Source organism: Zingiber officinale, chromosome 7B (assembly GCF_018446385.1).
Source record: "Zingiber officinale cultivar Zhangliang chromosome 7B, Zo_v1.1, whole genome shotgun sequence".
NCBI lineage: Eukaryota > Viridiplantae > Streptophyta > Magnoliopsida > Zingiberales > Zingiberaceae > Zingiber > Zingiber officinale.
In genome coordinates this window covers 98,463,492-98,491,292 of record NC_055999.1, presented here as the reverse complement: position 1 = coordinate 98,491,292, position 27,801 = coordinate 98,463,492, and the positions used below count along the sequence as shown (strand labels likewise).

The 27,801-nt window shown below is 38.8% G+C and overlaps 2 protein-coding genes and 1 long non-coding RNA gene across 15 annotated transcripts; 2 read left to right on the top strand and 1 right to left on the bottom strand.

Annotated features, from left to right (window-relative positions):
- Positions 1-522: 522 nt before the first annotated feature.
- LOC122006472 lies at positions 523-4,874 on the top strand. 13 transcript variants are annotated; one of them, XR_006118699.1, is made up of 9 exons: positions 523-743; positions 815-878; positions 1,023-1,177; positions 2,392-2,492; positions 2,587-2,648; positions 3,206-3,390; positions 3,469-3,848; positions 3,928-3,988; positions 4,731-4,874. It is a non-coding gene; the product is annotated as an uncharacterized LOC122006472 (long non-coding RNA). The 13 variants fall into 13 exon arrangements; XR_006118707.1 differs by having other exon boundaries at positions 533-743; positions 3,336-3,390; XR_006118706.1 differs by lacking the exon at positions 2,392-2,492 and having other exon boundaries at positions 538-743; positions 3,336-3,390; positions 3,469-3,519; positions 3,641-3,848.
- Positions 4,875-4,951: 77 nt separating this feature from the next.
- LOC122006471 (zinc finger protein GIS-like) lies at positions 4,952-8,829 on the top strand. Its single transcript, XM_042561990.1, has 2 exons — positions 4,952-5,077; positions 7,847-8,829. The coding sequence occupies exon 2, from the start codon at positions 7,852-7,854 to the stop codon at positions 8,512-8,514; it is 663 nt and encodes a 220-aa protein (XP_042417924.1). The 5' UTR covers positions 4,952-5,077; positions 7,847-7,851; the 3' UTR covers positions 8,515-8,829.
- A 574-nt stretch (positions 8,830-9,403) lies between these two features.
- LOC122006470 lies at positions 9,404-27,653 on the bottom strand. Its single transcript, XM_042561989.1, has 7 exons — positions 27,459-27,653; positions 26,660-26,811; positions 24,572-24,673; positions 23,822-24,481; positions 11,897-11,964; positions 11,251-11,824; positions 9,404-11,027 (listed from the first exon to the last, which is right to left on the bottom strand). Exons 2-7 carry the CDS (start codon positions 26,762-26,764, stop codon positions 9,618-9,620), a joined length of 2,919 nt encoding a protein of 972 aa, XP_042417923.1. The 5' UTR covers positions 26,765-26,811; positions 27,459-27,653; the 3' UTR covers positions 9,404-9,617.
- Positions 27,654-27,801: the final 148 nt, after the last annotated feature.

Below are 27,801 nucleotides of genomic sequence, written 5' to 3'. Positions count from 1 at the left end.
TCCGACCCCATGATCATGCACCGTATCATGTATCTATATTAATATTTTAATTGTTTTAAATTTTCGTAAGGAAATCTTGGTATAAGTTAGTTAGTAAAATTAATATGATTCCTTTAAGTGTAAAAATCTACTTAATACGCTTTCTCTCATATTTTTCTTCCTTAAAATGCATATTTAGAGAATTATAATAAAAATTAAAAAAAATTATGCACATGTCTTACCGATTTATTTATTACCTTTGCCATTAAAAAGCACCTTTTAAAATTATTAATCATGTTTGTTCGACTAAAAATTTAGAATTTTTAATTAATATATTTTAATGTTAATACTGTTAATAATAATAAGCAGATTAAAGTTTTAAATTCATAATCGAAGAGGCGTAGCTTCTTGGGCCTTGGCAAGGTCCAAACAAAGAAGCGCTATGCGATTCTGGACTCGGACCTCATTCTATTACGAGATGGATCCGATCCGCTTACCACCGTCAAAGGGGAACCAACCGCGATCGATCACCTCGACTCCTGTGGTGCTGCTGTCTGCCGGTGAGAAGAAATCCTCGGCGAGGGCGGAGGTGGGTTAGATCGGCGGGTAGTGGGAGGGGGAGGGGGGATAGAAGGCGTCCAGTAGGGGGCGGGGGCGGGGCCGTTATGAATCCCTCGGCTTCGTCTGTGGGCGGCGATGGCAGACACGACGACGACGCTGCCCTCACCGAGTTACTCGCCTCCCTCATGGATTACACTCCCACGGTAAAATATCTGATTCGTTTTGTTCTCGTGTGGCGTTGAGTATTTTGAATTTTTTTTCTGAAATCGTGCAGATTCCTGACGAGCTGGTGGAGCATTACCTCGCAATGAGTGGTTGCCACTGCCCGACATAAGACTGTTGGTACCTTATTCTTGATTTTTATTTTTTATTATCTATTAAGACCTGCATTTGATGTTTCCATCATCTGGTAGGTGGTTGGCTATGGAACAATTATACATTCGTGTTGTAGCCCTAATTTTGCTATAATGTTTTCCTCGCAGTGGTAACAATGTTAGATGGAAATGGAAATATATTGAGTTGTAGACTCGAAGTCCCCTTTGTCATGCGTGGTGAAAATTTGAATAATAATGAAATCAGGAATGGATTAGAGGGCAACAAAATCAAGGTTGGCTGCAGACTCCAGTGGGAGGTCAAGGTCATCATCATGATAAGCATAATGTTACTCAAGCTTCATTTGTCTCAACTATTTAGTATTAGTCACGGAAATCTTCTTCTTCCATCTAGTTCTATGTACTAGTAATATCTAAGTTGATTAAATTATTTGTATTTCATAATTAATATTTTCTTGACCTCTTATCCTTGCACCTTTCACTGATTATCTTGACTGTCAACCCCATTGATTATCGGCTTGTCGCTGAGTGTATTTATGACATCTCAATCTAATTTTTCTCATTTTATCATCTACTCTCAAATAATTTTTATTTTAACCTTTTTAGTAACTTTACATGTCACCTTAGCATTCTCATATCTGTTAACTTTTTGTATTGGTAGTTTTTTCCCCTACTTTCCTAGCAACCTTACATTTTGATCTGCAAAGTTACAGGTTGTACTATTGTCTTGTAAAAATTTCTTTTTAACCTAAAGAGACATGATAATCATGCAAAATTCCAAAGGTCCTTCATTTTGTCTGACATTCTTTGTCTTATTAATGATATCTAAATCAATATTCTCTTCTTGTTAAGAAATAGATCTTAGATTTTGAACTCTCTCACTTATAGATATTTCATGTGTATTAATCTGAGTTATTTTATTTGTTCTTTGATTCTTTCCTTTATAAATTATTTTTTGTCTTTTTGTGACTGGATGCAGACATGTCCTTGCTGAACCTTGTAAAAAATTGTGTATGTTCCTCCTGTTGAGAAGGATAATCTGCCCCTATAAGCATCTTTGATTATTATCAGATTTACTTTGCTCCAGTTCTCAATGGCTTGTTTGGAAGGATGGTGTTTGCTCAGCCCAATACCCCACCTTCGCAAGAGCATAGACAATGCCTGATTCAAAGCTCCCATTTAGAAAAAAATAAAAAAATTATGGCATTGGAGCCTTGAACTTTCCCAAACTCCCAATCACCCTTGATTGCACTTAAAGATTAAGATTGCCGATATCGATAGCTAGGTCTTTATTGACGTTTAAAAGAAATCTAATAGGTGTTGGAACAATAGTATTTAATGAAATTTCTTTTGGAGAAGGTATTTGAAATATAAGATAAAGAATTTTCAAGACAGATAACTGTTCAACCAGGAGGGCTATTTAGTGCATAGACATGTTATTTGTCATGTTTTTAATTACTTAACAACCTTCATCCAATCTGTGTTTAAATTATAACATGCATTTTTTTGCATTAGATAGTTTGCATGGAAGAAACATGAGAAACTTGTGACCAATCTGTGCTTACCGTTCATCATATGAAAGTCGTGATATATATGCTGTTTCTGACCTTGTGGGATATGGTGCTTCCCTTTTCCTTTTCTTTGAAAAATGATTTCTTAATCTATTGGTTGTTTTATCTTCAGCTTAGTGATATAATACTTGTACTTTTGACAGGACAAAGCTGATTTCTGTTGCTACACAAAAGTTTTCGCAGACGTTGCAAGTGATGCTCTTCAGTATGTATCCTGTAAATTTCTTGATGTCAATCTTTGATAATTCTTCTAGTGGGAAGAGAAGCTAGGAGTGCTGTTTTCAGATCATCTGTGTGCAGGAGAGATTCTATGGGGGGAAAGTTTGGAGATCCATATGAAGGAGAAGTCACTAGGAATAGAAGTGTGTGAGAGAGAAGGGGCTTTGACAAGACACATTGTGACTCTAGTGATGTAGTACGACATGCCTTGATAAGAAACTGGAAGGGGAACCTTTGATAATGGCTCTAGTGATGTAGTATGACTTGCCTTGAAAAGAAACTGGAAGGGGAACCTTTGATAATGGCTCTAGTGATGTAGTACAACTTGCCTTGATAAGAACTTTTTCCATTTGTCATTGTAACAGATATTCTATTTTGCATGAGTGCATTTCAAGATGACATTTTACATCCTAATAAACAACTGAAGTCAAACATCTCCAATTTGAGAAATTGCTGTTTGATGAAGAGAAATTCTTTGCTATAAATTTGATAAATTACTGTATGAAGTTGCTTCTTTTTGGTAACTATGGAAACAAATTACAGATGAGTCCAGATTAGGCTCCTATATCATTGCCTCCTTCCGTTTCCCAAGTTTTGGTAAGATACTGAATTATTAACTCAATTAGTGAAACTCATACCATTTTTGTATTTGTTCTTTGCAATATTTAATTAGGCATTGTAAAGCGAGACAAGCAGCACCAGTCAAGGATAAAATTGAGCAACCAAAGGTGCTCCCTGTACTCACTTCAGTAATGATTTCCAGTGAGTTCGTATGCTTTCATACTCAATTTGTTCATGTGCTCCAGGATTAGCGGCTTGTCCTGACAATGGATGATCTTTCAAAGGCTCTCCAAGAGGTTAATAAACTAAAACATTTTGCATTCACTAGCTTTTCAAAGGTGCCGTCGGTGAGGCGGCCGTGTTGGGGAGGGAAAAGGTACAAACTTTGATTTGAGGAACATGTGTCGGATGAATCAGGAGACGCAACAGAGTGGCAAAAAAATCTTTGCCTTCTCCTCCATGGAGTTCTGCTACTAATTCTGCATACCATCCGGCACGACTGTTCATGCTGCCAAAAGTAATTTTGCAGCATGAACAGCACTCCTGTGTTCTCTATGGCTAGGCTCTTCCCGTCTTGAAATTTGAAGGTCTTCTATTCCACTCATGGGAACCTAATGACTCTCGGGTAAATTTAGTTTTCCATGAAAGTGAAATAGCTGTCAGATTAATGCTTAATTTAATTGTAATATTGTACCCTGTTTCAGTTCCCTTGGCAATGAGTTTAAGCAGAAAGTCAACGGAAGTTATGTTAATTAAAGTCATCTTGTAAGTGTCCTAATTCTTTTCACTTTGTTGGTTGGTAACATTCAGGTTCCTATATTTGGGTGTGAATTAAACTAGATATGTTGAATCTCTGAGAGCATATTTAATTGGGTGGATAGGAAATATGGTGGGGAGATGGTGTGAGATATTGTAAACTAAAGAATTTCTAGTTTACTAGTAAATTAAAATGGATGAAAAAGAATAATTTGGAACAAAGTAAAATTGGGAGAGAAAAAGGATATCACTTTATTAACCTCTGCCCTCCCTGCCTTCTTAATGATTTCTCTAAGGATATAGGAGGTCATCAGAGGCCAGTTGTCGAATGTTTCTCATACTTTTGAAGTCATCAAAGGTTGGCTTAAGGGAGGCTCCTAGAGGAGGCCCATGGGATGTCGTCAAAGACTAGATTGTTGAAGGTCGTCGAAGGAGGCTAATCTTTGGGAGACTCCTAGGAGATGAGTGCACAAAATTATCAAAACTTGTCCTTTTCACTTTTCAATTTTAGGAGCATAAGGTTGCATATAATAGACCCTTCCCCAGACCCCTGCATTGGCGGAAGCTTCATGCACTGAGTTGTCCTTGCTAGGAGTATAAGATTGGGAAGCAAGTTAAGTCTGATCTTCCTACTCTTGCCTCTTCTCTCCCGTCTCTGTATAAACACTACTTTTTGAGTCGCCATACTTGTTTTCTGTCTTCCATCTCACCATGCTTGTATTCCTACTCTTACCTTGTCTTTTCATTGTAGCCTGGTTGTATTCAACCATTATATTAAAGAAGATGATGGAGGCATGGAGCTGGCTGATAATTTCTCCCATAATGGTGTCATTATTTTTGAAACCAGTGTTGGTGCTAGTATGTTGTTGGAGCAGTTCTGTATCATCCATTTCAGGCAAGTTGAAACACAATCTTTTAAATATTCTAAGAATGATTTCCTTCATTTTTGGTAGTCAAAGTATATAACTTCCAGCAGAATTAAGTGCAGCATGCATCCTCTGATGAAACAATGGCAAGCAAATGGAGAAGATCAAGGGACACAGCTAATGGTAGCAATCTCAAATATTCTCCGATCACTTTGGTGACACCTTTCTTAAGGTGAGAGTGGTGTTATTAATAACAAGGTTGATCATAGTCGATTTATTATGCATGTGACTCAAGCTGACTTGATCATTAGGTCAAATTTCCCTAATTAAATATCTTGAGGATGAGAAATCATCGGTAAATAAGAGAGAAATAGATGCAAATATTTTTTCTAGTTGTTTAAGGAACATATTGCCATTTAATTATGAGATAGGATTTAAAAATGATGAAAGGAAAAAAGACCTTGAGAGGAAATATTATTCATCAGCTAATGTTATTGTGCATTCTCACTATAGTTTTTGAATTTATTATCGACTTGGTTTAGTAAATCAATCCAATTGAGCTTTTGATTATACAGTTTTTTTTATTAATATGATATTTCATGGTTCTATCAAACTTGACCTAAATGTGCGATTATTACTTGTCGTCGGTTTTTTATTGTCTAGTTGCTTGGAACCAAGCACCTCTATATGACCTTCTATTTGGATTTTTTTTTTAAACTTTTGATAACTGAAATATTATGTTAATTAATGGAAATGGTAGAAGAAAAATTTTAGAAATTAAAAAGTGATTTTCTAAAAATATGGTGGAGTTTTTGGAACCCTATGATCATCATGTCTCCCTTAGGCAATTATTTTATAACTACTGTGGCACAAACAATCAAACTATATGATGGGTTTAAGTATCCCATGAGCAATCATGTGTAACTCTATGTAGCCCCAATATGTTTTACAATTACATAAGTTGACTCAATTAGAGGATGGGATGAGTGACGAAGATAAAAAAAACACTATGTCTAACATATACTTAAAAATGATATTAAAGGTATCAATATTCTAACAATCTACCCTCATATAGAATCTCATGGCGAGAGCATAGTTTGACAAATTGTGTTGTGCTAGGCGGCATAGGTGAAACTTTTCATTTTGGTAAATTGTTTAAATTAATAATCGCTAGCGGGGGTAATCTATCCTATGCCTCCTATGATAATGATTATTGTATTGTTGTTAGCACTTGATACACTTTGGCATGGGTTGAAGTGTCGAATGAGATTTAATTTGACTATTGTTTATTATTTTTGTAGTTTATTTCTCTAAAATTCTATTTCAATTGATTATCTAATTGTTATACTTAATCAAGTGGAAGAAGATTAAAGGTCTAAAACTCTCTCAACATGCATTGAAGCAAAAACAAATAGTTTATTTTTTTATTCAATTATCTAATTGACATATTTTTATTATTTTTAAAGTAGAAAGTTTTAGTGCAGTATCAATATTGTATGGTAAAGAAAATTTGAAATAACCATCTCATTTTTATAATTTTACTTGTAGAAAATAAACTAAGGTGAAGGGGGTTAAAGATGTAAATTTTACTTTGGTATTCTTTGATATACGTTGAGTGCTGACACACTATTGTGCCAATATGGTAATATTTTATACCGGAACTAAAACGCTTGCGCGGAACAATATTTTAAACCTCATACAATATAATACCAATTTCTTTAGTCTAAAATAGTATGTACTCATGGCAGCTACTTATTTTTCTTCTTATTTTTTATTGGGGAAGTTTTAATTTATTTCTTACTTAATGTTCTTAGTAAATTAAAGGAAATTTCGGTTTCTTTCATTTGAAACAAAGTTTTTTGCAATTAGTACATGCCATTCTTGCGAGCTTATTATGCCAACTATTTGCTTTCTTTGGTAATTCTATGGAAAGATAACTTCGAACTTATTAAATTTGTTGATTTTTGTTTACGACTAGCCTTATAGGATTTTTCTTATTTTCTCCTTTAAATGATGTCTGGAAAAGTATCTCAAGTTAATGACTTGAGTTTATATTAAGCGAGAAAGCATGTATAACTTGGCAAAATTAGGCATAATATTTTATAACCATGAAAAAAAAAATGATTTTATACTTGTTGCAATTGTATTTATTTTTTTTTCATAATTGTATAAAATAGACTCTGTTCAAGAGTTGTATTTTCAGCGGGGCAGTGAAAACTTTTAAGTTTGAAAAATTATCGCGTCCCATGGTCAATACAAAATGCTTCTATAATTCTTTTAGAGACAGTTCAAAAGCTTACAACTGCTTTTATCCTACTAAGTCCCTTTTTAAATTTCTATTTTTTTTGGTAATTTTGTTGACTATAAATTATTGCACTTGTGTTGCTACCTCATATGAGAGATTAACTTTGAATTAATTAGACAATTACTAATGAAGGTTAGGAAGGGATGAATATGTTGATTAAGGAAAGAGAGATTGCCTTAATTTATACTCCCATTATGTCTAGAGATCTTTTTTGCCTGGCCAAATCTTCTTCTAACCTAGACTTCTTTTTGAGAAAGTTTTGATTCAGTAAATAAATTCCTTGGAAAGCAGGTTTCCATTGTGAGCTTGTTCCTCATTTGCAACAGTATAAGAAGAGACCAATTCTCAAGTACATCTCATTCTCACATCTACCCACCAGAAGCATTAACTTGTGTGTACTTTTATCCTTCATGTTGGCTAAGAGAATGAAGATGTTATTTCTTTTTCGTGTTTCCTTGTTTTTCTTGTCATCCCATAGTTTCTTCTGAGGTTTTTAATCGTCGCAGTGTTTTTCCTTTTCTCCTCTCGATCTATTAGAAATATATTTTGCTGATTCGTAGATAGTTTGAATTCACTATGCTATGTTCACATCAATCATGACATTTTTTTGCTTCATCAATAGTCAATCAACTTTTGCTTCTGCTAGTTTGTGCTTGGTTTAGCTAATCTTTTTATAAACCTTCATGTGGTTCATAGATCAAATGGCTAATGAAGCAAGGAATGCATTATTAGACCCAGAGGAGAACAAAACAGAGGTTAAACCAGAGAGGACATTCAATTGCCAATATTGTGATCGCATCTTCACAAGCTCGCAAGCATTGGGTGGCCATCAAAATGGCCATCGAAGGGAACGAGATGCTGCCAAGATTGCTGAACATGAAGCTGAGATCTTCAACAAGCATCCCCAACTCCTTCCCATGTTCTCACCCCAAACTCATCTCCACACAACTCAATCTTCCACACCTGCTGCTAGAAGCCACTTCCGTCCATGGATTCACCCTCCTTATCACCCAGAGCCGCGACAATCTTGTTATCACCCTTATCATTTGCCATCAAGGATTGATCCAAGGTATTCTCTGCCGCAATCTTTCTCAGCTTCTCCTTATGATCAGCACTTGGCAAGAGAAGAGCAATGGAGATTTGCAAACTGGCAAAGGAAATATAACCCGAGATATGCTGGCACATCCAGGACCATGAAAGAATCAAATGTAGAACAGCAAAATATGATGGTGCCATTGCCTGCAAGCTTAAACTCTGCATTCGAGCGTGGGAATAATGAGGATGGTAAGTCTGCCAAGGAAGGAGAGATCGAGGATGGTAAGTCTGCCAACGAAGGGGAGATTGATCTTACTCTTCATCTCTGAATGGTGGTTAACTGAAGATCACTTTTTGTGGAAGAATCGCTAGTTTTTGAACATGAGCTACAATATGTTATCCTGTTTTCTTGCTTGTTACTGGATTATGGTTATAGTTGGTGAGTTGAGAAGTGCTTAAATTATATTATACATGGTTTGGCAACGGATTATAGTGGATCTTGATATATATTGTCATTCTATTTTCGATATGAAAGTTTTCATTGTTGGAACTTTCATCTCTTTCTATATGTATTTATGCGGATAATTGTTTTGCTGAGTTGACAAAGGGTTTATTTAGGTGAAAATTTTCATTGTTGGAACTTTCATCTCTTTCTATATGTATGTGTATGCAGATAATTGTTTTGATGAGTTGACAAAGGGTTTTAGTTAGGTGTGTTGCGGTATTCATGTGTATGTGTGAAGTTGTACAAGATCTATCAAGATTGACTTGGCGTGTCTAAGGTGGATCATGGAAGGTCCATAGAGAATGATAGAGAAACTATAAGACAAAGTTCATGGAGATTTAGAGAAGGATGACCGGATTTTCATTCTGGGTTTAACCGGATTTTCGTTCTGGGTTTAACTGGTTACACTGTCCGGCCGACTCTAAGTTTGCAAGCACAGCTTTTCTGAACTGAAATCAGTGAAAATTGAATATAAAAATTGTTCTGAACATATAAGATACTTGCCTTAATAATTTTCAAAATAGGAGTCCTGCCTCTTCACCAAAAGGGTTTCCTTCTCTATATAGAAAGATAGAAAAGGGAGGTAGATAAATAATACAAAAAAAAACAAAGGTTTCCTTCTTTTGACTTTCTATCCAAGTAAACAAAGTCTAATAACTTTCCATTCAAGTAAACAAAAGCTTAAGTGAGCGGACAGACAGAGCTTGTGAATAAAAAAAATTCTTATTTCCTTTTATGGTAAAAACTAATCTAAAACAATGCAGCAATGTAGAAAGGATCCAAAGAGCAAGATGCCAAGAAACTACTGATGAGCAGAAGTTGCAACTCACAACAAAACTATGCACAAGAAACTTGCTGCATAATCGAACTACACAGACATAACAAAATTCTGTACAAATAACTATAAGCAAATATCTCATGGGCTAGCTACCACCTATTTCCCTGATCATCTGATATCGTTTCCTCAGAAGATGCATCGCTGTTGATCACTACCAAGTAGCTTGGTGCAGTAGGATCACAACTTGTGTTATTAAGCTCTACGACATCGTTGCTTGCTCGAGAAGATGTATTGATGGGTGGTGTGGGTTTCAGAGGATTTGATCCCACATTTGGATGGAGGGAGAACCCACTCTGCAACAAAGAATTATCCATAGAAACTGAATATTCTGATACCTTGACGGCGTTGACATTCTTCCTAGAGGTCATGTTATTCCGCTTCAAAATTCCCCTTCCAAGGGAATCTTTGCACCGAGAAGGTGGCTCCACGGCACTAGGAAAAGTAGTGACTCTCTCATCAACATTGATCATGTTGGCAGAGTTAGAGCTTGAAACTCCACAAGGCATTGACAAACTACTTCGTCGTTGAGGGGTAGTTAACACTTCCTTGAGCCAATGGGGAAGAGTACTATTTGCAGCACCTGTAGCAGCAGCTTCTCTTTCAACCTTTTTTTTAGGTGAAGCAGATGGTTCACAATCATACCTGAGGTACTTTGTTTTGAGTCTCTTCTGATGACCATTTCCTGGCTTTTGGTGAATAGTACCGGTTGGGATACTTCCTACAAAAGGATTTTGAGAGGAGCTTTTAAATGCAAGAGGGTGCAAAGTAAAGCCAGACAAATGGGGCAACCTTCTCTTGGTATCGTTTTCACCCTGACCATATACTACACCTAGAGAAAGTTTAGTTTCTGCTCTGAGTGTCGGTAGATCGAAGCAAGGCAAGCCTCTCTCACTGTAAAATCTATTTGATGCTGCATTCCTCCAGCAATTGTCATCCCTACCAAGATGCCCTGAAATATCTGAAGTAGGTCTGCTTGGCTGATATGATGCACCAGTAAGTAGCTTCATTTGCTCTTTATCCCATCGCTCAGCCAAGTCTTCTGCAGCCTTTGAATCTGAAAAGCATAATTTTGGATCCATTAAGACGGCACTCCAATTACTCAATCCATGTCTTCTCACACCAATCCAAAGGGAATCTAGTTCTTCCTCAGACCATTCATGAGGAACCCTCTGAACTTTATCTAAGAAACCACTCTCTCGTGAGCCAATCATATGGTTCACATGCAATTGCTTATCTAGGGATGTGACTCCAACCATCTTGTGCCAAGTGGTATCAAGAGTGTCATCGCCACCTAATGGCACCGAAATGGTCTGTAAATCATTCATGGAAACTTCATGAACTTCAGAATCCACAGGAAGAGAAAGATCTAGAAAATCAGTATATTTAGGGTTGTTAAATGTCCTTTCATTTTGCTGCTTTTCATATATTGAGTGTCTTGGCTTCATATGAAGTGTTTCCTTTGGTCCGGATATCTGATTCCTGCATTCTTTTGACATATCCTGCAGTGGACGAGCTTTCAGTAAGTATGTATCAATACAGGGAGAAATGCTATATAATAACACCAATGGCATTACTGATTATTCTGTCAATTAATATGAGAAATATGAAAAAATAAGAACAATGATATTTGACAGATGAAATGGTTGAAAAGTCTGGAAATGTTATGCAATAGATTGAAACATTTATGAAATAAACACATCCCATTCCTAGGCTTAATCTCACCTTGTTCAGTTCAATTTTTGTGACTGTGTTAATAAGGTTCATAGAGGAAGCTCTTCCATTTGATTCTACCCTGCAATTTGTGCTGTTTCTCTCCTTCTGATTGGATGAGCCGACTCCTTTAGCCTCCAATTCATTGTCAAGTGTTTTCAACCATTTTAAGGCTTTGACTTTGTTATTAGCTTCCTCATTGACAATCACAAGCTCACAATTTTGAGATGAATTTTGTGACTCCAGCAAGTTTCCAGCCATAAAAACTGTAGGTTGCTTACCAAATGAATTTTTCAGATAAGTTGAAACAGGTATGGCAGCACAAATCTCTGCACCACTCACCATCCCTCTCTCCTCTGAGACTAATTCAGTTCCCTTGTCATCTGTCATTGATGTAACATTATTGGGCCTTCCTGGATGCTTGTTGTTGTCCAGTAACATAGGTTCTTCTGTTGCGTCACTTGGTGAACTATCCAAGTTAACAGATTGATAATTAAGACCATGTGAAGGTTGTGAAGGCGCGGGATCATGAGACACAATGTGGGGCCTCTGAAAACATAGCTCTTTATGCTCATCTGCTACATCACTAATAAATACAAATGCATATCACTTTAAAGAACTGAAACTATAGAGACAAGCAACAAGAACTGTAATTTACCTTTGTCCAGTGTGTTTAAGTCCAGTATCATTATCTTCAACATGAGCATCTTTCCTAATATCATGTGCCTATCCAGCATGTCACGGGGATTTAGTAACAAGATACATTTTTTCTAAAAACTTGGAGGATCAAATGGACATGAAGAAATAAGGCTTGCATCATTAATTATTTACTTCATTTTTCGGAGAAATCCTTAAAACTGGACCAAATGGTCATGCTTTCTGATTAAACTTCCAACAAGTATGACAAAATGACTATTTCCTGCCAGTTCTTTAAAAGCAACTAGATAATGATAAACACATATTGTCGAATTGGAAACCACGAGCTCTAAGGTGGTAGAGGCTATGGTCTCAAAAGCCAAATTCAACATCCTAGGTGCTACTACAATTTTACTCATGGGATCATTTTTTTATTTTTTATTTTGAGAAAACAAAAGGCTTTCTGAGATCAAATAGGTACAAAGCATGCTGGAAAGAAATTTCAAATCTAGCTTTACACTTGCAAAGTCCACATTCCTTACAGAAGTTAGTTTCAGCTTTCAAATACATCAAAGCTTAGTTCTAAAATACATATTGTATAAGGTATCCATTATTAAAAAATTGTAACATATAAATAAGAAATATATCCACTTATTTTCAAAAAGATGAATCACTCAAGTCATTATCTAGTATGGCAATCCTAAGCTAATGGGTGCAATAATGCTTTGTGAACAAATGTTAAAAGATGCCAAGCGCGATTTAAAGTTTTAAAGTTGAATATGACATTCAAAAGGTTGAGAAAGAGAAGGTCTAACATTAAGATGCATCGAGATCAAGTTTGATTCGGACAAAGCTAGAAAGTTGGCGTGCTGGACAGGCTCAGATGCTAACCGGAGGAAGATTTTTAATCAGAGAAAAGGCTCTGAATGGGAGTGGAGATCCTCTTTGCACACACTTAAACGAGCAGACAAAATATCAATGCCTAAAAGCTAGGGAAGGGGTCTTGGCAAAGGTCCTCCAACGCTCAAGTCAGTGTAGTGGCCGAGCAGAAAAACAGAGAGATGAACAATAAAGACTCGCACATAAATGAGACTACTGTAAAAGCGTACCTAGCCAACGAAGATGACCACCCGTTATATACCACCTCTCATAACATCCGTAATCATGAGGTGACAAAAAATGTCGGGTGTCAAAAGCTGACGAGTAAGGGAATATGCACCACCTGGGAGGTGTACAGTCCCAGTCCGAAGAATCTTCCGTTAATTGTGTGCAACCTTTTCGTGACTTACCATTAATGCGGCGGTTGGAGGAATATGCTATCACAATGCGTCGGCGGATAGAAAATGTAGAGTCACCTCTGAGGAAGGTTAACAAAAGAATATTATCTGACAAACAGTTGGTATTCTCTGACAGGCTGGTGTGACCTGTGTGTGTGTCTATATATAAGTAGAGTACTGAGTATGGTAAGACATTCGGCCCTTAGGACTGTTCGAATATATGTGATGCTAGAGATCTGATTATGAAATAATAGAGAACCAAATCCCCTAGGTCCGAACGTCTTAATGACCGATCGGCCATATGTGGGGATACTTGTTCTGAATGGAGAAAAGAGCCCCGATCGGTACTTTCAGTCGATCGTCCTTGTAATTGGAGGTTTGTTCTTGAAGTGATAGCTTGAGCTTTAAAAATCCGATCAAGTTTCTTCTGAGGTTTGCCTTGTATGTTGATTCTTCAGAGATAGATCCTAAGCCCTGTAACTCTGGTTAACTTTATACCCGACCACCCATATGAAGGAGGACAGGGAGATGAAGACCCATATGTTTGACCGATTGTCAGATCAACCCACTGTATACTAGACACTCAGAGTGAAGAGCGGAAGGCTAAGTCCCTGGGACCTGTCGTAATATTACTCCCGGTCGGTCTTGTGGTCGGTCGGGCCTCTCTTGAATCCGAACGGATGATGGCTGGTCGAATATATACTAGGTGTCTTAATACATGTGAGGAGCACTAGGCCCCTTTGGTCCGACCGGACTCTTGGTCGGTCGTTCTTGTACTGAGAGCCTTAGCGCTGGACGAGGAACCAAGCCAGAGTGACCCTCTGATTATCACCTCACCTTGACTTTAATTGCCACGTCATACCTTGGTCCGTTCGTAACATCCCGTATCACTAACCTCCCCTTCAAGTCTAATCAAAGGAGGTTGATAGCCGACTGAGTAGATCTAAGTCTTATTTTTGCTCGATCGTCCTCTTTGTTGGTCTGGCCGAGTGGATAGACCTTCAATCCGATCGTTCAATCAGGCTCCCGTTCGAGCTTTAATGTCATACTTAGCTATATTTTTTTTTTGAAAAAAATGCATGTCAGAGGATCGATACGCCCAATAGTGTACCATTGATACGTGGAAAGGTATTTTTCAACATAATGATTCGGCTGTCTTAACCATCATAAATGTCCATTTATGGACAAGTGCCACATGTCCCACTAACACATTCTTTGAAGCGACAACTAATGCACGTCTTTTCGTACGGACCAATGACACTCCCCTCTCTGTTGTCTTGCATATATTCAATATTTCAATAATACCTCCTTTGTAAGATGAAATCCGAACGAGCACTCCCCATAAGAAAGGTTCAGTAACTCGGAGATCCGAAGGTTAATTGCATTAGTGATCAGAATCATAATTAAGCCAAACTGATTAGTGGGTTGGGCGAGATAATTGTACCGAGCGAAATAATCAGGCCAATAAGAATAATTGTACTCGTACTTAGCTAATTTGAATAATAATCCAGGCGGAATAACACTGAGCCGCATAATCAAGCTGCCGGAATAATAAGACCGTACAGAAGAATTATTTTGAATGAAGTAGTAGTTGGATATTCGGACGTGTGAGCCAGCATGCTCATAAGTCAACCAATTATCCTCATTAAATTGGGGGAAATAATTTTTCTTCCAAGTGGCATAATTAATCCGAGCAAGAATTTTAACTTGGGTGGAATATGAATAAAATACATGCAAGAACAAGCTTGCTTATAACCCGGCCGGACATGCAAGAATCTGAGACTTGGCGTGAGGGCATGCTCACTTATAACCCGACCTGGTGCTCGGGAGCTTGAAAAATATAGAGACACGAGAGCATGCTCGCTTATAACTCGGCCTGATGCTCGGTAGTATAGGACTTGGAGCGAGAGCATGCTCACTTATAACCTAACCTGGTGCTCAAGAGTTTGAGACTTAGCGTGAGAGCATGCTCATTTATAACCCGGCCTGGTGCTCGGGAGTTTGGAAAATAGAAAGGCGCGAGAGCATGCTCGCTTATAATCCAGTCTAATGCTCTGGAGTCTGGACTTGGCATGAGAGCATGCTCACTTATAACCCGACCTAGTGCTCGGGAGTCTAGAAAATATAAAGGCGCGAGAGCATGCTCATTTATAACCCAGCCTAATGCTCGGGGGTCTAGGACTCAGCGTGAGAGCATGCTCGCTTATAACTCGGCTTGGTGCTCGAGAGTCTGGAATTTATAGAGGCGCGAGAGCATGCTCGCTTATAACCCTGCCTGGTGCTCGAGAGACTGGGATTTATAGAGGCGCGAGAGTATACTCACTTAAAACTCGACCTGATGCTCGGGAGTCTGCGACTTAGCGCAAGAGCATACATGCTTATGTTGGATCGTTAAGATGCTAGAGGAGGGAGGTGAATAGCGTTCGTCGCTTTTTTAGAAATCACGAGAAGACGTAGTGGAAATAATCAAAGTAAAAGAAAAGCGAGCACTAACGTAGGTGGTTTTACTTGATTCGGAACTTTCGACGACTCCCACTCCAAGGCTCGTACTCGCTGAGTGTTTTTGTTAGGCAATCACTGTAATCACGAAGCAATTACAGAATTTAAGTACAATTGCAGGAATTAAATTATACCAACAATACAATTTAAAAAACTTAAGCGCAAGTTATCGATGCAGCTTTTAGGTATTCTGAAGACCTTTCCGGAACAACACGTGAGTACAAAAGTCGTAGCAATTGTTGTTCTGAAGTTGCTGGTCGAAGTCTCCTCCCTAGTCCGGGCGCTTGGATCCCCTCTCGCACGCTTGGACTGTGCTGACGTGGCGAGCTCTCGTCGAAACTTCATCGAAGTTTATCCACCTTCGGGCGCTCGAACCCCCTCCAGTCGCCTGGACTGCTGACGTGGGCTGGCCAATCGTTGTGCTCCACCAAACCTCGAAGATCAACTTTCCCTTGTTCGGGCGCCTGGAGCAACTCCGAGCACCAAGACTGCCTGGCCAGGCACTTGCCCGGGGTTGCTCCAAGTCGAGCCTTTCTCGAGCACCCGGACTCCGAGCGCTCGAACCACTTCCGGGCGTTCGGACCACTTTTTTCGGTTCTTTCTGCAAAAAAAAAAAATTAATCCAGGCATAAAAATTATCCTGTAAAACAAAGTTAGCACATTAAAAATATGATCAAATTATGACTTAGATCATGTCTTCTCAAAACCAAGATCTAGCTATGGTCCCAGCTTAGACTTCCCAAATGGCTCTAAACTGGACCGCGCCTATAGTCCCACCGAGACTCATCCTCACTAGATCTCTCTCCTCAACTTACCTCACCATTTAAGACTTCCTTGATGTCAAGTCCCTTGACCCACCAGGACTTTCTGTCATATTTCAACAAATCTGGACTTCCTCCATCTCAATCGATCTGAATTTCGTGCCAGACTTCCTTCTGCCAGATCTCAACCAATTTAGTTTTCGTGTTAGCTATCAACCTAACTGACTTCAGCCTGGTGTTCCAATCCTCTAGACCCACCAGGTCTTGCACACTTGGTAAAAGGTTAGATAAACAACACATCTAACTTTAACCTATTTGTCATACATCAAAACATAATTATTAGTATAACTTGCACCAACAACTTATAACCCGATCTGGTGCTCGGGAGTATGGGATTTATAGAAGCGAGAATATGCTCGCTTATAACCCTATCGGATGCTCGAGAGTCTGGGGTATGGAACTTTTGCAAGAATGTCGCCTGTATTTTTCATTAAGTGTCAAAATTCAACATGCTACTAAATGCATTACAACCGTACTCTCAAGCCCTATAGGGTTGCAGATGATTCGTGCTCTAAGGTCGCTCCAATATTTTTCCATCTGCATCCTGGAGATAATAGGAACCCGAGGGCAACTTCTCCACTATTTTGTATGGTCCACTCCATTGTGGCTCCAGTTTATTGACATCCTTGATCGGCTTAATCCGCTTCGAAACCAAGTCGCCTACTTGAAAAAATCTTGAAAAAACCCTTCTATTGTAATTTTATCTCATCCTCTTGCGGTACGCCATCAGTCGAGCTATTCCCTTGTCTCTGATTTCTTCAATCAAATCGAGCTCCATATGGCACCAACCGACATTATCTTCATCATATAGTTACCTCCGATCGGACCCCACACTCACCTCGACTGGAACAACTGCTTCACCACCATAAACAAGATGAAAAGGGGTTATACCCGTTGCTTTTCTTGGAGTAGTGCGGTAAGCCAACAGTACACTTGGTAATTCCTCGACCCATCTCCCTCCAACATAGTCCAACTTAATTTTCAACACTAATGATTTCTCTGTTAGTGACCTCCGCCTGGCCGAATTTGCACCTCCTCTTTTTCTTCATAGATAGTGTATGAGGGGTTTCACGAATGGTGTTGACCTCTATCCGCTGAATCTTCCAAGCGACATTGGCCTCCATCTTGACAATGTTGACGTAGCACTTGCGCGTTACTAGTTGATCTCCTTTAACTTCCCCAGCCTGGTTGGAAAACTTTATTTTCTGGTAGAAGGTTGATATGACTGCTCGAAATTTGTTAAGGACCGGTCGGCCCAGAATTATATTGTAGGTTGAGGGCGCGTCCATCACTATGAAGGTCGATCGACACGTCCTCATTAGGGGCTCCTCTCCTAAAGATATGACCAACTTTATTTGCCCGAGTGGCTGAACCTCATTACCCGTGAATCCATATAATAGAGTCACCATGGGCTGGAACTCACCTTCTTCGATCTGCAACTACTTGAACGCCTACTTGAAGATGATGTCCACCGACCTACCTGTATTATAGTTGGCTATAATAGCCATAATTATTAAAGCATTATCATGAGACACTTCGACCCCCTCCAAATCCTTGGGCCCAAAGCTAATCTCGAGCCCTTGCTCCTGCTCTTGGCTATATCCGACTGCATGGATCTCCAGTCGATGGGCACATGACTTGCTCGGTTAGAATCTCCGTCGGTCGGGCCTCCGACAATTATGCCAATATCTCTCCAACAGCATTATTGCGGTTTTCTTCTTGCCGCATCGAGGGTTGTTCTTGCTAGACTCGGATGAGAGCCTGAGCCTGATCTCCCTGCTACTGAGGCATTCTCTGATGCCGATTGGCACCCTTGTAGTCTCTTCCGAGTGGCCCGTTCGGCCTTTGATATGACTGGCAACGAGGAGATGGTGAACGCTAGCGAAGCCCTTGGTTAGTTGCTCGACCTTGCTCGAGATTGTAATGGTAACAGTCTTGAGTGTTGTGTGTCGTCGAGCGATGGTAGGCGTAGAATCTGGGCGGAGCCCATCTAAGGGGCTTGGGGCATTCCACCCATTCAACCCCACATGCTGTACAGCATGAGGTTGCGGCTCTTGGCGACAAGGCTGAGGACCCGCTCGGGGTCCCTTATACGGAAGAGACGGTGGAGGAGCTCAGCGCTCTAAGGCAGAGGCTAGAGTGGGGGCAGAGACCTCCTTCATCTGAGAGTGCGGACTGTGCTTCTTCTACATTACTATATTCGATTGCTCAGCTTAGTAGATGGTCAAAGTCTCTAGGAGGCCTCCTAATGAGAGAGCGAAAGAAATCATTGTAGAGCCCTTGGGAAAAGGCACTAGAATTTCTAAGGTGGCCGAGGGAACATCCATGACCACCTGGTTAAATTTTTTAATATAAGCCTTGAGCGTCTCCTTAGGCCCTTGCTTGAGCGAAAAGAGGCTTAAGGGGGTCTTGTGATAGGCAAAATGATGGAGGAAAGCTTTGCAGAAATCCTTAAAACTATAGACGGATTTAGCGGACAATCGCTTGAACCATCTCTGTGCCAAGCCCGAGAGTATCGTGAGGAACACTTGGCACTTTACGTAGTCCGTGTACTGGTAGAGAAGGGCGGCATTTTCGAACTTGAGGTGATCTTTGGGGTCTGTGGACCCTGCATATTCCGCTATCGCCAAGGAACGGTAATGTTTAGGCAGTTTATCGTCCAACATCCCCTAGGAGAACGCACCCCATGTGAGAACGGTGTACTAATCCGCTTGAAAGAGCTGTCAGCCATCGAGACTTTTCCTTTACGTAAATCTCGAGCAGGTGCGTCTCCAAAAGACGATCCTTAGGGTTATTCCTCTCAACCTATATGCTCGGGCGGCGTGCGAAATAGCACCCGGTGATACGCAGGCAATTGGGGCACATATGGTAAGTTGATTGGTGGAACATATGGCAGCACCAAACCAGCCGCCGGAGGAATTGGCTGGCGCTCCGTTGGACCTCCCACCCGGACCCCTCTCTCAGTATGAGGGCTTGTTCCTATTGTTGACACAGCGGGGTCGTGCGACAATTTACCGCCGATTGTTGCATCAATTTCTGCGCTTGAGTGTTGATCAGCATTTCTAACTCTTGCGTCAAGGTAACAGTGGTGAGTCGTCCGACTTTTTCTATCCCTACGTTTCAGATTCAGCCGAAGAATCCCAAAGACGACGCCAAATATGATCCTGTCTAAAAGTTGGAGAGATGACGCGCTGGATAGGTGGTTCGAATGTTGATTGGAGGAAGACTTTTAATCAGAGAAAAGATTATAAATGAGAGTAGAGATCCTCTCTGCACACACTCAAACGAGCAGACATAATGTGTGCCCAAATATCAGGGAAGGGGTCCTGACAAAGGCCTTCCGATGCTCAACTTAATGTAATGTCCAAGCGGAAAAACAAAGAAATGAACAGTAAAGTCTCGCGCGTAAAAGGAGACTGCTGTAAAGCCATACCTAGCTAACGGAGAGGTTCCCTTTATATACCACCTCTCATAACTTCCACAATCATGAGGTGGCAAAGAATGTCAGGTGTTAGAAGTCGCCTGAGATGCGTGCAGTCGTCGTTTGAAGAATCTTCCGTTATCCGTATGCCCCCTTTTCGTAACTTACGCCATTAATGCGACAATTGAAGGAATATGTTGTTACAATGTGTCAGCTGATAAAAAGTGTAGAGTAACCTCAGAGGAAGGTTCCATTGAATGTTCATGTAACAACTAAAGAATATTCTTTGACAAATGATTGGTATTCTCTGACCATATAGTCCCTCGAAGATGTCCTAGCCAGATATTTAGTCGACCGAGTGTGTGTGTATACACACTAAGTATGGTCAGGCGTTCGACCCTTAGGACTGCTCAAATATATGTCGTGTGATGCTGGAGATCTGATTATGAAGTAATAGAGAACCAAGTCCTTTAGATCCGGACGACTTTATGATCGATAAGTCATATATGGGGATACTTGCTTCTAAATGGAGAACTGAGCCCGAGAGACATGATTAGTACTTTCAGCTGATCGACCTTGTACTTGAAGGTTTGTCCCTGAAGTGATAGCTTGAGCTTTAGAAATCCAGTCGAGTTTATTCTGAGGTTTGCCTTGTATGTTGATTCTTCAGAGATAGATACTAAGCCATGTAACTCTGGTTAACTTTATACCCGGCCACCCATATGCAGGAGGACGGGAAAATGAACAATGAAGACTCATATGTTTGATCGACTGTGAGATCAATCCACTGTATACTAGACACTCAGAGCGGAAGGCTAGGTCCCTCGAACTTGTCCGAATATTACTCTCGATTGGCCTTGTGGCCGATCGGGCCTCTCTTAAATCCGAATGGATGATGACTGGTTGAATATATACTAGATGTCTTAATATAGGCAGGGAGCACTCTTTGGTCTGACTGGCCTCTTGGCGACCGTCCTTGTATTGAGAGCCTTAGCGATGGACGAGGAACCAAACCCTATTGAGAGTGATCCTCTCACTACAACCTTCCCTTAACTTAGACCACCACCTCACCTTGACTTTGACTGCTACGTCATACCTAGGTCCGTTCATAATATCACGTATCAAAGTTGAAGGATGAAAAATCTTCCATTGCATTAAGGATGCGTTTGGTTCAAATTTTGTACATAGCCTTGCTTATGTGATTACCAGGTAATTATATAACCAAGGTTATAAGGAATAAAACATAACCCTAATATTATTTGGTTCAACCTAGGTAATGCTATAATCTAATTTAACATTTACTATATTACCCTTCGTTCAATTTAATATTTGATTAATTTTTTAGAATAAATTAAATTAATAAGTTGATAATATATATAATAAATAAATATAATTAATTTATAATTTTTAAAATTTAAAATAAATTTATATATTTTAAAATATAATTAAAATAAATTTAGATATTTGATTAAAAATTTTAATTCTTCACTTTATTGTGCTTCTCCCTGACGGTTTTCACTGTGCACCCGCACGATTGCTGGTGTCGCCTCCTCCACAAGCCATCGTTGCCCGTCGACGAGGACGTTGTCCTCCATGGTTTGGTTGTAGGATGTTGTTTGGAAGAGAATCGTGCACCTTGGGCCGCTTCTCCCTCACCCACGCGATTGCTAGCGCTACCGCCGCCTCCTTCGCAAGCTGCCGGCGCCGCCACCTCCGCAAATCGCCGGCGTCGTCTCTGCTATTGCTACCCGAGGATGTTGTCCTCTATGGTTTGATTATAGGACACTCGTAGGAGGAGAATCGTGAGCCCTGGGCCATCGTTGCTTCGTCCCGGCGATGGTCGGCCTTGCCACCTACTCGTCGTAGTCAACTGCTCTCCGTCGCTTGCTCGCCTTGAGGATAATTTTGTCAAAAAAAAAAAAATATATTGTTAACCCCGGAATCATGGAAAACCTAAGGGAGCGTTTGGTTTCTATTTTCATTTCTGAAAAATGCATGTTTTCCCTTTTCTTATAAAATGACTTTTAGACATTCTCTATTTTTCCATAGAATTATATCTCCTTTTCTAGAAAATGGATGTGGAAAATGTCAACCAAACAATGTTTTCCTTTTTCTCAGAAAATGAAAATGAAAATAAAAATGAAAAAGAAAAATGCCAACCACATGCTACCTAAGGCTTCTAAGATTTTCCGATTCCAAGTATATTCCCTGATTGCTGACATGACGGGATGTTGCATTACCGGGAATCACTGATTACTTAAACCTACCAAGGTTATCAATGATAACTCCCAACCAAATGCACCTTAATTGTATAATAGTTTACTGGTTTCTCTATCATCAAGTGCTTCAATCTTACTCTTAATCTTCTGAAGTCTTTATGCTAATTCAGAACTTAAAGACATTACTGACATATCCAGACTATGATTGAAACCTGAGTCATCACATTGTGGTCTGGAGAAGCACATATGAAAAATTGTTATATACTATGCAATTTTTTTTGTTGATTCATCAATGTTACAATATATACACCAGTCAACAGATTTCCAGATCTTTTGAAACCCTTTGAGTTTGCTAGTGATGCTTCAGAGGTAAGCATAAACACCTTAAGGTAATCTTTCATTCTTTAAAGAACTGACTGGCCAAATAACTTCACTCCTGAGAAACCCTTCAAAGTTATTATTCACTCTCTGGTACATTAGTCATATTACTTATTACCAAACAAATTTACCATAAAGCACTAAAGCACTGAGTTTTCATTTAATCTCGAAAGAAATTGATTATCAAACCTAGAAGAGTAGGATTGTCGGCATAGCACTCAGATTGTAAGATTTAAATTCTTAAAGGATGAGTATATTTTGGACTATCTTCAAAGAAGTATGAAATAAAATCATGTGTGGACATATTACATGATTAAGGATGCTGGCCTGATCAAAATCACTCTTTGTATTATTCAAACATTCTTTTGAGATTTTTTTGACATGACAAATGCATGCAGGCGACCTTGTGGGTTATATTTGTAAAAATTAAGAAATAGTCCTAGAGTAGTGGTCAATAAATTCTTCCAAACATCTCAAGGCAAGTACTGCAAAGATCATGCCAAAACGCCATTCAAGAAATGATGACCTTAGCACACCATCACCTATTTCCAGTTGAATGTTGGAAAGACCCTAGTGTGAACTTTCCTCAAGGATTATCAAAGATGGAGTTACTGAGATGTTCAACACTCAATTAAAGGTTTTTTAATCTACATTTCATACACTGACAGTCAAACTGAAGTTGTTAATGGTAGTTAATAACAAAGGTGTCTACTTAGTGAAATATTAAAACTGAGAGCCAGATTTCAGTTTTATATATTCTCCAACATTTTTGCAGTAATTTCTTCCCCAAGTAAGTTTTTAGGGCAAATTTCACCTTCCCAGATTTGGCCCTTTTTGCAAATTGTCCACCTAGACATTCAATAAAAAACCACAAGCTCCATCCCCCAAAAAAAATGGCAGTAAGAATTTGAATAGTTCACAGTAGGCAGGATAGAAATAACAAACAATTACTTCATATTAATGTTATGTCAATTTTATTATTTTAACAGCTAATGTGGCACCAAGATTCATACTAGTGTTGGTCACTATTACTGGTTGGAGAACCATAACTGACAATTAATATTTAACAGAAATTGTAGAATAGGGTATGAGAATAAGCAACTAAACAGTAATGCTTCTCTTTGATTCTATGCATCTTTTAATAATAAACAACTCCATTGACCATGTGTTATGCTAAAATTTTAGCATTTTTTATTCCTTTTTCTCTTTGTTTTTGCAGTTTATTTTGTAGATATTAAAAGTAAAAACTGAAGAAAGAATAAGTACAATTGATAAAGAAAATATCTATCTTTTATGACAAACAAACAATAAAAAAGGTTTAAGTGTACCCACATCCTGAAGTTGGTTGGGTCTGCTTAGATCTGATACAACTGTTGAGCCAACACATCTACAGCTTCCTCCTAATTCATGGCTGTGTGTACCAGCTTGGCTTTGTTTGCTCTCATCCCTTGAATATCTGGTGATTGATTCGTCATCTATCTTTTGTTTCTTTTTTACTCTTCTATGAAATGTAATCAAGCGTGTCTTGGTGTTCTCTTTTGGGCAGTCATCATTCACAACAATGTCACACTTTTTATCCAAACTGACTACCGAGGCAACACTCTCTGAAAATCTGGAATTAGGATCTGTTTCAGTCCAAGTATTCAGATCTATATGAGTTGATCTTCCTACACTCTCCAAATTTGATGATAAAAATCCTGAAGTTTCCTTAACAACCTTTCCTGTTGATCCAAAATCTGCACCTAAATTATCTTTAATGTTGTTTACTCTCTTGATAGTTGGATTCATTAGGGAAGGGTTTTCTTCAATAAATTTCTCTTCAAGTGATCTTGAATTCAACAGCACTCTCTGGTCACCCAACTTCATTAAACCCATCTCAGGTTCTCCAACAATTTCATTTTCTATTATTTTGCCGAATTGGAGCAGTAAAGGTACCTCAGTATCACATTTTTCAGTACAAGTAGAGCATAGCCAGCTGTCTTCGGGAACATACTAAATGCAAAAAAAAAAGGAGAAGAAATATCAGGCCAACATGAACATACAGAAATATCAAGGAGAAAATATGAACTGGTAGTCATAAACCTCAGAAGAAGACTCAATGCATCGAAGATGGTAGCTTCCAAAGCAACTATGGCATACAAGCAGGTTTTCATTAACATCAACGTTACCACACCTAAAGCAATGCTGTGGCAAGTAAATGGAAGCATAAGAAGTAAATAGATGATATATATCAGTTGGTGTATAACAAAACAGAGCAAGAGGAATATAAAAATATAAAAAGGATAGTGGAAGTATGGTGATCTATCCTTTGATTGGCAATTTCTTGCAATAAGGATAAACTTCTTATCATGCCAATGCTACCTTTATTGCAAAAATGTGAGAAGACAGAAAAAAACCAGGCAATGGACTAAAGTAGAAAATTTTCTAGAACAGATGATGCAAACTGAAAACTATAGGTCTTTTTGAATTTGTAAATTTGTAACTAACTTTAATAGTTGTCTTACTTTAGGTGTGAAAAGTTTGGTATGTTTTGATTTGGTAATAGAGTCTTTCATTTTGGCTTGCTTTCTTCTATTTTCACCAGCCAGCTTCTGTCAATCAAAGACGAAGCATACCTTCTCCAATCTCTTCAACTTGAGAATATCTCAAAAGTCTAACTATAAAGAGTTCCTTTTATATCCATCTCAACCATTCCTATAATTTTCTCATCCATGCAAATTTACATTTCAAATACTCAGACTTAATCTTGCTTAAGTTAAGACCCTTAAGTTCCAAAAAGTCTCAACATAATTCCTTAAGGTCCTAAAATTTTCATCATAATTCAAGTTAAAAATTGATCCAAATGAACTCTCAACTATTAAGAATCCACTACTGAGAACTCTGCAAACATCATATAATGAAATATCTTTCGGCATGACAATAAGAACACTGATTAGACTTAAAGCATTATTTGAGATCTAATACTTCATGGTTAGAGATAGTTTGCTGGTACTCGCGCTTCTCAAGGTACTTAGTTCCGCTTTTTATCCAAGTCAGCAAAACTAGCATCTTAAGGTGCATATTGTATAACATCTTTCTGATGGAAATAACCTAGTCTAGTCTAGAGTTCAATTTAGACTAAAATTTTAAAAAAAACAATTGACTCCTAACATTGTGGTGCTAATAAATATGTTGCGATCTTTGAACGCGCACGAAAGGTGAATAAAATGCATTGTTGGCAAGCTTGCCAAATGCTACCAGCATAATGTGACACACTACCTTGGACAAATTAGAAAATGTATTTTCTTAAAGGAAAAAAACCTATATTTCCTTTGTCATGAGCAAATATAAGCTAGAAATGCAAAGTAAAAGAAATATGTTTCCCATTGCCTTATTTGCTTTTAACAAATATACAAATTTTATGCTTACACCACACACACACACACACACACACACACACACACACACACACACACAAATCAACCTTTCACATAAACAAGAACACCATTTCTTTTATTTTCATCACACATTTTCTTATACATTTTTTACCAAATATAATGTCACAAACAATTTTTCCTTTTCCTATAAGGAAATTGGAAAATTACAAAAATTATCCAAGACAAACAGTCTATAGAACCTCAAAGACTTAGATGAGAAGATTAGTTTGTGAAGGGTGTTAAAGAATTTAGCAGCTTAGTGTGTTAATCCAGGGCTCCAAGCTACATAGGACAAAGTTTTAGTCTTGTTATGTCATATGTATTTGTTGTCAACAAAAACAAACCAAGTAATCAATTAAACTATCTCCAAAACAAAAAAAATGAAGAAGTCAACCTACTAGATGCTGAAATAAAAAAAAAAGAAGAAATAACAGCATGAATGTAGAAATTTATGCTAGTATGCTCACTCTTTTCCTTCCGAAATTAGATATATATATAGAGTTGCCTCACTTTTGCATGCAAGAACGCTATCAGGTAAATTCAGTTGAGTTGTATTAACATTAATCAGCCAAAGAGCATACAAAATTACTTGTGGTTATTTAAGCTCCACAAAATTGTACACTAGAATTAACATCTATAGGTGAAGAAAAAAGAGCACAAATAACAAACAGACAATAACTTTCCTTTTACTTATCACTATTATCCTCTACTGACTTAGAATATCAAATTTGTCTGTTCAGAAATTGAAATTTACCTCCCCATCAACCTTGACAGATGAATCAGATTTTAGAATTGCAGGTTTAGCATTGGCTGAAAGACGCTTCCTCTTGTACGTGATAAGAACCTTGTTGCTTATCATTTCGAACAAAGCGACCAATGTTCTTGTCACAGTCAAATCATTGCCAGCTGCATCACAAAAAATGAATTGTATATCAAAAGTTGATTTATGCATAATATATAGCTACTGGCGCATAAATACCAACAAATATGAATTGTGCTAGTCATATAACTAAAATACGATTCAACATTCTGCAAAATAAACGAGTCATAAGAAACCTAACAAACATAGCCTAAGAACCGTGATACTTGATCGTCAATCTTAGAACACTAATGGCAACTATTCCAGGTTCTCTATTCAATCTTAACAATGTGAAATCCTAACCTAAACAAGGAAATTGCCATAACATGCCTCGTTAAAGTCCAGCCCCTCTAGCAATGATGAGGAGTTGGACTAATCCAACAAACCGAACACCACTAGTTGCCAGCATAAGTAAAAAAAACAAGCACACATAAGTAAGGTGGAAAAAAGGACCAATACAAGAACATAATTTTGCCAAATAGATCAAACCCAAGCTCTCTACAGTGCCGATCCCCACCATGTTCCCAAATTGCTTCCCTTTCCGATCGTTTTCCCAAACATTATTTCAGGAAGATAAGAAAAAACTTCCATTCAATCGATACTCAGAGCACGACCATTCGCCCCGCACAATATTGAGTGTAGAAAAGGGACAAACACGAAAGCTTCTAATCGGCGCAGCGAAGAAAAATTATACCAGCAGCGAACCGAAACGGAGGACAGCAAGGAACCGCCGGCGCCCAGAGGAAGAGCTACCGAGCGAGATCGATTGCTACGACGGAAGGAAATTTGGGACGAGATTGTACGGATTCGGCAAGGGGGGAGAATTTAGAAAGACGGGAAGGAACGCTTGCGTCGTGTTGGTCCTGTTGGATTTGCCTCTCTCTCTCTCTCTCTCTCTCTCTCGGTTTTACTTGCTTTTTATGTGAGGAAGAAGGCCGTATTGACGTAAATGCCCTTGATCTCTTTGGTGACGTGGGCTGAGAGGCAGGGCGTTTTGGGTCATTTAAAAGTTCGAGCCAGTGTGGCTTGGCCTGCCA

Bases quoted from the DNA above. Each gene is read 5' to 3' on its own strand.
- LOC122006471 (XM_042561990.1), top strand. From the start codon at position 7,852: ATGGCTAATGAAGCAAGGAATGCATTATTAGACCCAGAGGAGAACAAA.
- LOC122006470 (XM_042561989.1), bottom strand. From the start codon at position 26,764: ATGATAAGCAACAAGGTTCTTATCACGTACAAGAGGAAGCGTCTTTCA. The intron at 24,674-26,659 runs GTAAATTTCAAT...TACTTGCCACAG, and splicing joins CTGTCAAGGTTGATGGGGAG to CATTGCTTTAGGTGTGGTAA. The intron at 24,482-24,571 runs GTTTATGACTAC...TTTTGCATTTAG, and splicing joins GCATTGAGTCTTCTTCTGAG to TATGTTCCCGAAGACAGCTG.